Here is a 10211-nt window from a genome sequence, read left to right as displayed (position 1 = left end):
TAGGGAAGAGAAGATCTGCTTTTCGAAGCGGCCCGATTTTCTGATGTAAGAAAAGATTTGCTGCTCTGCATTGCGGATTCTAAGAGTATCCAGTATGGTGAATAAGTGGGTGTTTAAGATAATCTTTTAACAAAAGACGGAAGTAGTCACGCGAAGAGATGGGGTCACGGCCTCACGAGGATATTTCAACCAAACTCACGTCAAGCATCCGAGGACGAAGGAAAGCTATTTTACTAGAGAAAGTATCCTATGAAAATCGCCTCTACGGCCTCTTTGATTCATGGGATGGAAAAATATGAGAATAGAAAAATAAATGAAGGATTACAATGACATTTCTACTTGAACTATAGGATTTTGTTTGCTCCAAAATTTGTTTGATGGCATTAAAGAATTTTCACCAAGAGGTTGCGGTGGATGGAAAAATTCGGATGAAATATAGTACAAATGAATCCTTTAAAATATTACTATAGGATTCAATCATACGAATCAAATGACCAATATAGGGAAAATTCTTAAGGATTTCTAACCATTTTAAATCATATTTTGTTTTTACTAGATAGACCAGCATTATGCGCGTCCATTTGATCACGTAAATATTTTTGCTTTCTATATATGCGCGCGGGGCAGATATATAAATTGAAGCTGACTACATAATACTCATTTCCTTCCTTTGATCTAATTTTCAATAACCAACTTCGAAAACGATAATCAGCTCCAGCTGCTAAAATGCCTGCATGCAATTATCCGCCGACAACTCGAATTCTTTCGGGAGGACTGGCAGCCCATACTATACTGTACACAGCAACACGACTGATCCAGCGCGAGCTGGGATTGGAACGCACGATTTCAGAGCCCAAACCGCACCAGAAAGCAACAAATTCATCGGTCGTGTGTCTTGAGTCTAGTCGTCGGCGGATATGGGGTCCTCGTCCGCCAGATTGGCGCCAAGGTAGGCCGCGGACTCCTCCTCGTAGCGTTTCTTGTCGACCAGGGACTGCTGGATGTAAGGTTGTTTCTCTTGGGCTGCAGCTCGTTGACAAGATGGAGAAGGGAAATAGTGAGCACACGGGTTGTATTACTGTATTTATATATTGTGGAAAATGTGGATGCAACAAATAGGTGACAGGGATGGGAGAAAGATGGTTTAGGGCATGTGTAATGCGATGGAGAGTGATCGGGAATATTACTTGACATCTTCTGCCACATCAGTCCGAGCTTCTTTGTGATCTCGTTTGAATGTAAATCGGGATTGCTACCCTTCACAGCCTGCGCCAAGAAAACATCACGTAGGCTTTAGTTCAAGATGTAAGCTCTAGCAATCTAAATTTTATGCATTTAGAATGAATTTAACCGAAAAGAGCCCCACATCGGCGAGAAAAATCAATAGATGTCAATTCAACTCTTCATGTACATAATACTCATTCGTTTTGTCAGAGTAACTTACTGCTCGCTCAGAAATTGAGAAACACAAGAATGGTGTCATTGCTCTTTTAGGGGCATTAGGATCTTTCTTGCTCTTCCGTTTCCTTTTCTCTGAATCTTCGCCTTCCCCACCCTTAGGCTTCCTCTTCGCAGGTGGCTTTGAACTGCTGGCTTTCTTTCCGGATGATTTCTAGAAAAGGAAGAAGACAAAGAGTAAGAGATAATGATAATAGTGGTTTCACAATTCAGGCTTGCCACATCAGCAAATAAAAATTACCTCCTTTTCATCCCCACTTTCACTAGCATCTGATTCATCTCCACCAGAATCATCAGTAGGAGATCCGCCATCATCTTTATCCAGAACAAAATCTTCATCCTATCATGAAGTGATAATGAACACAAGTATATGGAGGGACTTAGTAACAATATTAACAAGTCAACATCAAGCAACAACAAGCCAATAAAAGGCGATCTACCTCTTCATCACTTTCCTCATCCCCGGCCTGATTTTTTATTCGCTCTAGATGTGGATCAACAGTATCATCACCGGAGTCATGTATAACATCTGTAACCCCACCACTTGTACCTTGACCATCTCCAAGGTTCATCATTTTCAAGTGCTTCCCACTTAAAATTTTCAAGGAAAAAGGAAGATACCTTTGAGTACGATGTATATAGGAAAAAGGATGTTGAAGCCAATAGAAAGGAACATACTTGATAAAGTTCGAGAGGTTCTGGCATTCACTCCTTCGAATATTTCTGAAGAGATGCTCTTGATCATTTTTTAACTTTACCAGGAGGTCAAAATTGTGAGATGACATACCGGCACCCCGAGCACCAAGGCGTTGGAATTCAACAAACTCAATCTACATTAAATGTAGTCAACGGGCATGGTTAACAATTTCCATGGTTCGGCAATGAATCATTTCGTTGTAGCAATGCATAAAAGGTTGTAATCAATTCCCAGTAAAAAAAAGATGTAAGCAATTTCTAGCATAAGAAAAAAGTAATACCTCTTCATCTAGAATGAGCGTAGGGGGCTTCGGAAGAAAGAAGAAACCCTTTTCAAGTGGGTACAACAGTCCATCTTCAGCTTTCAGTGATGATTGAACTGCATATCCATCTTGGGAACTTCTGAAAGAACCCGGCCTTGTGACTTTAGCAGCAGATAGACCACGCAGAACTTTGATGAATACCTCATGTATTAGACCCTATGGATAAATTGAACACTCATGTAAGTGAATAGATTTATCACGACAGGTGCTAGCAGACCAAAAGAACTGTTAACAGAAAAGAATAAGATAAGTAAGAACTAAGAACTGCAAGTTCAAACAAGAAAACACTGACTTATAACAGAACCTGATGTACAGTGGACATGCTGAGACTTGAGAGTAATGAAATTATGTGGTAATAAGCCTTTCTTTGATGCCTCATATAATCATATTGTGCTGTGTTCCATAAAGGAAACCAAATTTATCCCTTGTGGAGGCACAATTAGAAAGAAATGAGCATGATCCACCCAAAATAATGTGGTGTTATTTCTTATATAAATGAGTAGTTTTGAAAAAGGCATTCATTGGAAATGAAGGAAATTTCCTGCTTGGCCTTAACTTGTCTCAGGTTCAAATCCAATTCACGTTTCATAAATGCGATTATTAACAAAGCACAGGGAAGATTCAGTTTTCTAATGAAGTCAGGTGATTTGAAGGAGTTCTTTCTATCTCAAGCATACATAAAGTTCTCGGAGGACTTTTTAATACTAACAAACTTGTCGTGGCAAATTAACACGGAGTATATATTTTATGATTTCACAAGATTTCTGATTCCACTATTATCGAATCAAATGTAAGCAAAATAGTATCATTTCAAAGTAACAAAACTTTCACCTGATAAGATTCCTCCAACCTATCTTTGTATTTTTCAGCCAGAAGCTCTGTGCTTAATTTCACATTTATTTCAACTACTGTCTCTGTCTCAAACTGTCAAGAGAACAAGGGAAAACTGTCAGACAACACAAAACTGTCCAGCAAAACAAACACTGCGACAAAGTAGCCAAACCAAACATAAAATAACATCTAAACATTATGATCAAATTTTGCAGCACATAACCTGAATAACAATGTGAGGGTACAGCGTTTGGCCTTTACGGATTGGCGGATCAAGAGTGACAACCACCATTGTATGAGGATTGTTTGACTGCAGAGCACAACCATGGAATACAATTATTTTCATATCTAGCATGAACCAACACAAAATCACAGTAAAATACAAAAAGAACATAACCTTTGGCAAAATAAAGAGGCGAACAATGCTGGTGTATTGGATTTTAAAATCATTAGCTTGTGCTTGGAGTCGCAGATATGAAAGATGAAGCTCAACATTGTATCGTCCTCTGCATTGGCAAAGATCTGTTGTTAATTTGTGCGTGTACGGACTCTGTGTGTTTCCCACAGAATCTACAAAGGTGTGGGGGGGGGGGGGGGGGGGGAGGAGTCGATGGTCATATTTCCCACCTGGGTGTAAGAATAGCTATCCCTTCAAAGGTGGAAACTGCCGCTTCAGAAGAACCAGCATCAACTTCTCCCAGTATTGTTTCCCACAGAATCTACAAAGGAAAAGAAAAATGAGAAGATGTCGCTAGTATTTACAATGTCAATCTGCTTCGTGTTGGCGTGTTACCTGGGCTGACGAGCGGTTCTCGTCTCCAACAAATTGAGTATTTGACATAGGTACATGAAAACTCAACTCCATGAGCGAATCTTTCTACAATGACAGGAGATTCTAAACTGAGCTCAATACTCAACATATGCACAACAAGTGCTAACGTAGCACTATAACATTAAATAGTCTGGGATGGAAACATAGAAAACATGAATAGATGAGCTATAAAACCTCATTAGCCCCAGTAGTATCATCAACATGAAACTCCAAGAGAACATCTGTTTTGCCTTGCATCTGGGTTTGTGCGACATCTGGTAGAGAAACTTCAAATGCTTGCTTTGAACCAACCATAAAGGTGAGCGTGCTTCCTACAATGAAATAAAACTTAAAAATAGAATTCAAAACTAAGTAATAGTATTTACAGAAATAAAAAAGCTATGCAGCTTACCATCTATATCAATCCCTCCCCAGTTATGACCGGTAACAGAGAGCTGTTTTTCATCTGGTAAGATGCCCATATTCTTTTGCATGAAGTTGGTCAGGTTGCTTGTATCCTATGAAAGAAAGTTCATGGTGAATATTGCATTTGTAGAATACATTAACCTCACCACTCACTACCGCTAACAAGTTAATACTCATAGAACTAACTAGCAATATTTTGAAAAACAAATCATGCTTGTCGATTTTACAATCTGATGGTTTTAGTCTCCACTGGTGAATAACAATGACCTGATCCCACTCTATAGCAAGAGTGTTTGAAAATTCAAAGGATCCCATCTTGAGTGAGATACAACAATAGGGCATCCAGACTTTTCGTGCTGATAGTATGATAAATACAGCATGCTGTATCGATTACAGAAGCACTATGTGTAATCTTCCTTCAATATTTCCATAAGGTTCACATACATATACAAAGTATGGTCTTCCAACAAAATATAATAAATACTGCACGACTTAAATAACCCACGTAAAACATATGACACAGAATCAATCAGTTTACCAATTCACCATGATTGAAATAGACATAAAAGATAAAGGTAGAATGCCTCAGCCGCAGGTTTGATAAGTCATACATGACGAGTTCATACAAGAAAACATATCAAATAGCAAAACATAAATTACTCAGGTTAAATATAACTGGCTTGGCAAAACAAAAATATTTACAAAAACATGGCTACAGCACAGCAAATTAATATGGGACAATCTAGATAGCGTTGATAGTTCTACAAACAGAATTGATACTGTTACTTTTTAGTCTTGTAGATAGATTCTGCAAACTAGCAAGCATCACAATCAAGAATTTTTAAAAAAAAATATTGTGCACAGATGGTTGTAACTTCTAAGGCAAATATCTCTCCTGTTTTCTGTCAGATATACAATATCAGTACTCAATTACATTAAAAGGAAAAGAGTGATAAGGAAATAACAACCTGTTCGCGAAAACCACTAAACATGTAAACCAGGCCATCTGTGGTCCTGATTTTAAGCTGATAACATCTGGGGATTTTCATCCATGTCACAGAAGTTACATCAACTTTATCAATGTGGATCACGTTTCCTCCTTGTTTCTTCCATGAAAGCCCTCCAGGATGCACTTTAAACTGACCAGGATTCTGCAAGGAGTAAGAATCATGAAACCTATGACAAGATTCTCACCACACACATACAATATATCATGTCTTAACTTGCAGTCTCAAAGTCATTAATTAAGTACAACAAAGGATGGCATGGTGTGAGAGGACGATCAAAATCATGCGTTCATTAGTGATGACAGATGCGAGATTTTTACCGGATCAAGGGTTAGGGAAAGCATAGGCAATTCAGATAACCGCACAGCAGTTGAGAAACTATTTGCAGCCACGGCAAACATCTCTTCTAAAATCTGAACAATGGGGAAAAAAATACGCACGATCATATCTACTAATTTTGAGTAACTATAACCGCATGCCAAAACATTTGCAGATTATAAGCCCTTGTATCTAATCTAATTCGAGTAATGACTTCACAACAACAAGGTCCCCTGTTCCTGGGCTACTCCTAATCGTTAACATGCTTATGCAGGTATCTCCAGAGAAGCCTGCATCCTTTCCAGTTGCCGTAAAAGTCCCATTTCGCTGAAGCTGTCGCCCCTCGAACTCGAAGAACCCTAACCGCAAACACCCACCCCCACAACAGAAATATTTATGGTTTGGGAAAACCCCACAACAGAGGTATAAAATTTCGCCAAAAAAAACCACTCAACCAAAAATCGGGTATAGCAGCACTACAATGGCGACATTGGGAGAATCAGAGGAGGCGACATCCCTAGAAATCGGGGAAGGGCAAGCGAGGAAGACGGCGAGCCCACCGTGCCGCCGCGGCCTCCGAGTAGAATGTTGTTGAAGAGGTGGCCGTCCGACATATCCGCCGCCGCCCGCTACCCGGCCAGGACGTGCCTTCACCTCGAGCTTCTCCGCTTCCGCTTCTTCTCGGCGAGACGAACGCCAGCGGTTTCGCTTCTGCTTGGCGATCGGAGGGCGCGGCCGCGGCGCAGCGGCAGCCCTCCTAATATAGACTGAAGCCTTGCCTATGTCTGGCTGACCAGCGGGCCCTAGATGACAGGGAAGCGCGGACCCGACTTCTGACAGGTGATATGAGCTGAGAATAGATAGTTTCCACTGGCAGTTGGGGCCCACCCGTCAGCCGAGCTCCTTCTCTTCTCTTCTTCTTTCGCCCCTCTCCCCCTTCTCTTTCCCTGATCTCTCGCGTGCGCGGCCATGGCGGACTACCACTTCGTGTACAAGGACGTGGAGGGAGCGAGCACGCAGTGGGACGACATCCAGCGCCGCCTCGGGAACCTGCCCGCGAAGCCGGAGCCCTTCAAGCCGCCGGCCTTCGCCCCCAAGGTCGACGCCGATGAGCAGCCCAAGTCCAAGGAATGGCTCGACGCGCGCGAACCCGACGAGCTTGAGGAGCTCGAGGACGACCTGGAAGATGACCGCTTCCTCGAGCAGTACAGGTACCCCTCCCTCCCCCCTTCCTCGGCCTCGATCTGGTCTCTGGTCATGTTTGGTGATCCATGATGCTGCCTAAATTTTTTCCCGACAGTTAATAGTTGCGTCTTGGGATGCTATAGTACTTTTCGTGTTCTATTTGATCCGATTTGCATGGTAAAATGGGGGTAATTCGTGTGATTTCCATAGTAATTTGACGTTGTGTGTGCTCACAGGAGGATGAGGCTTGCGGAGCTCAGGGAGGCAGCAAAAACCGCGAGGTTTGGCACGATAGTGCCGATCACCGGCTCCGATTTCGTGCGTGAGGTGTCTCAGGCTCCACCGGATGTCTGGGTTGTTGTCTTCCTCTATAAGGATGGGTAAGGCAAAATTATTTCTATTGATAATATTGGTGTCAATAGTTATGCAATAAAATCAGTTAAACTGAATGTGAGCACATGAACTCTATTCATATTCCAACTATTCTGTATTTAGTAATCAGCTTAAGTTTTCTTTAGAATCAGTAATCAGCTAAACTGAATATCAGCTCATGGAACTTTGTTCATCCTCTTTAAGTTCTTGCCTAAGAACTGATATGAACTATGACTCGTTTTTCGATTGTACCAGTTTCGACTGGAAGCTGTAGGATTGTAACTCATTAGCCCTTTATCACATATTTGGCTTTCTACTTAGTGGAGCTTCTAGGAGATATTTGCAGTTCTTCTGTTTTCATGCTGTTTAACTGTTTCCAAAAGGTGTTTACAATACATAAAGTACTACAGAGAGAAATCCTACCTGATTTGACGCATTGGGTTCTTTTAAGTTGTCATCGTTGAGCTGTTCATTGTCTGAGACTTATATGGATCTGATGGCAGGATACCAGAATGTGGATTGCTTCAGACTTGCCTGGAGGAATTGGCGACAAAATACGCAGAAACCAAGTTTGTTAAAATCATTTCCACGGACTGCATCCCCAACTACCCTGATAGGAATGTTCCTACAATACTGGTGTATAACAACAGTGCTGTCAAAGGGACTTATGTCGGGCTGCAGAAGTTCGGTGGAAAGAAATGCACACCTGAATGTAAGTTATACAACAAAATCAGTTTCCAGTATCTTAGTTCTAGTTACTTTAATTTCATAGTTTATTGCTTGGACAAAAAAAATACTTCCTCCGATCCATAATAAGTGTCTCAAACTTAGTACAATTTTGTACTAAATTTGTACTAAATTTGTACTAAATTTGAGACACCTAAAATTTACATTTTTCTTTATCATACGATAGTAGATACCTTGAAGTGGCAATAATCTTGGACAGTATGATGAGATATATGTACTACAAGGAAAACATGGTCATTATGACAGTCATAACAGTGCTAGATATCGAGTCCTGATGCATTCCTTCATATTATGCCACAAAAATAGAGAGAAATTTTTAGATGAGTGTGCCTAACAGTGGCATGCTAGTTCGCAGTTTTGCATCGCTGTTACCATAAAATGGAGCTTCTTCTGCAAAAGAGAAGTGACATGAATTTTTCGTGCTCATTTAACTGACAGCAAACTGATCCGAGGCTTCCTTCAACAAACGATCAATCCCAGAATCATTCAGTTTTACACATGAGATTCCATCACATTATTCTGAACTTCTATTCTGTTTATTTCAGCGGTCGCATTGGCGCTTTGCCAGTCGGATCCAGTACTGAATGATGGACAGGGTGGCAGCGATTCATCGCGCAACAATGTCATAGAAGGCGTTCGCAGGAAGTTCATAGAGAAGGTTGTGGCCCAGCATGAAGCACGTGAAGACGAAGATGACAGCGACTAAACTTACTCTCCCTGCTAGTTTTTCCCTGGTTCAGTGATCTTGTTTGGTTCCGAGGACGATGTTTGTTGCAGTATACTGATCTTATTCGGTTGTCTGTGTGTGAAAATCTGAAAGCTGCTTTTACGATCGTTCTGTATAAGTTTTGTTTTGGTAGCCTGCTATGATCCGCGCCGTGGTAATTGTATCCTAGTGTTGTGGCTGAGAGATGATTATGTAACTCCAATACCTGAATGGAAATAATCGTCAACCCATAGCAAAGTATTGAGAGATAATTCCACCGATCAGTTGCTGTTATCCAGAGAACAATTTCATGGACATAACCAGTTCTGCTCACGGCAAATCACATTCTGGAACTCTGCCTCCATGACACAGAATTTCTCTAGATAAATCATAAACGACAGAAGAAAGTCTTGCCAATGAACTTGTGTTGATACAAAGAAGAGCGGTTACAGCGGAGCTCGTCTCCGTTCATGGAGCCCGAGCCCTTGGTCGCGTCCTGAGGCGAACGACGACGATGACCACGCTGGCGAGGATCCACGGCGCGAAGGCCGCGTTGGCCAGCCTCGACGACCGCAGCGGCTCCGGCACCCCGTACAGAGCCACCGCCGCCATCGCCGCAGGCGCCAGCACGGCGGCGGCGACCATGGCCGCCGGCTTCGTCCACGCCCACGACGCCTGCGCCAGAAGGAGATCGAAAGGCCAAGCCGTATAATAAGTTAAAATCCTCCAACGAGAGGGGTGAAAGGAAAGGAAAGGAGAAAAGCTTTCGTTTCGTTTCTTCTACCTTGGGCTCGCCGTCGAGGGCGATGGCGGCGCCGTCGCGGAAGGGCAGGGCGGAGAGGCCGCCGCGGTTAGGGTCGGGCCGGATCCGGAGCCCGCGGCGGGAGGCCGAGGGGTTGAAGGCGAAGAGCGCCCGGAGGCCGTGGTCGGCCTGGATGCCGCGCACGTCGAGCCGGTCGCGGCGGGGGCCGACCAGGCCCGACCGGAAGACCGCGGCCGGGCCCGAGCCCTGCCGGTACAGCCGCACCTCCACGGACGGGCTCGCCGCTGCTGACTCTAGCAACAGCGGCGTCGTCGGCGACTCCTCCGCGGGCTCTACGGCCACTTCGTCAGGTTCAGCCATTGGCAACTCGCTCAGACTTCGGAGCTAGACGACTGGTTGGGACTTGGCGTCGCTACGTAGTGAAGAGTGAAGACGAAGAGTGCAATGTTTGTAGATGCAGAACCTCCTTTTTTTTCCAAGCAAGTTTGTATCAGTATTTTTACACAGTTTTGTCAAAGTGAAGGTTCGTTATAAAAGGACTTCTTATTGAAGTTGCACGGTGACAGAT

At 43.0% G+C, this 10211-nt stretch overlaps 3 protein-coding genes across 4 annotated transcripts; 1 reads left to right on the top strand and 2 right to left on the bottom strand.

The window, feature by feature from the left end:
• Positions 1–628: 628 nt before the first annotated feature.
• On the bottom strand, positions 629–6637 carry LOC100822727 (FACT complex subunit SSRP1-A). Of its 2 annotated transcripts, none has more exons than XM_003564475.4 (16): positions 6431–6637; positions 5514–5696; positions 4532–4637; positions 4315–4451; positions 4102–4185; positions 3936–4027; positions 3706–3814; positions 3532–3618; positions 3309–3401; positions 2436–2633; positions 2137–2288; positions 1899–2049; positions 1700–1798; positions 1445–1612; positions 1188–1266; positions 629–1023 (listed from the first exon to the last, which is right to left on the bottom strand). In XM_003564475.4, the coding sequence occupies exons 1-16, from the start codon at positions 6482–6484 to the stop codon at positions 902–904; spliced, it is 1914 nt and encodes a 637-aa protein (XP_003564523.1). In that variant the 5' UTR covers positions 6485–6637; the 3' UTR covers positions 629–901. The 2 variants fall into 2 exon arrangements, with proteins under 2 accessions (XP_003564523.1, XP_024314752.1); XM_024458984.1 differs by lacking the exon at positions 6431–6637 and adding an exon at positions 5873–6388.
• Positions 6638–6751: 114 nt separating this feature from the next.
• On the top strand, positions 6752–9133 carry LOC100825492 (phosducin-like protein 3). The gene is made up of 4 exons (XM_003564483.4): positions 6752–7081; positions 7292–7435; positions 7931–8139; positions 8720–9133. Exons 1-4 carry the CDS (start codon positions 6840–6842, stop codon positions 8878–8880), a joined length of 756 nt encoding a protein of 251 aa, XP_003564531.1. The 5' UTR covers positions 6752–6839; the 3' UTR covers positions 8881–9133.
• Positions 9134–9141: 8 nt separating this feature from the next.
• LOC100831225 lies at positions 9142–10079 on the bottom strand. Its single transcript, XM_003565393.4, has 2 exons — positions 9665–10079; positions 9142–9555 (listed from the first exon to the last, which is right to left on the bottom strand). Exons 1-2 carry the CDS (start codon positions 10001–10003, stop codon positions 9349–9351), a joined length of 546 nt encoding a protein of 181 aa, XP_003565441.1. The 5' UTR covers positions 10004–10079; the 3' UTR covers positions 9142–9348.
• Between the last annotated feature and the right edge of the window lie 132 nt (positions 10080–10211).

Source organism: Brachypodium distachyon, chromosome 2 (assembly GCF_000005505.3).
Source record: "Brachypodium distachyon strain Bd21 chromosome 2, Brachypodium_distachyon_v3.0, whole genome shotgun sequence".
NCBI lineage: Eukaryota > Viridiplantae > Streptophyta > Magnoliopsida > Poales > Poaceae > Brachypodium > Brachypodium distachyon.
This window is presented reverse-complemented; position numbering and strand designations above follow the sequence as displayed.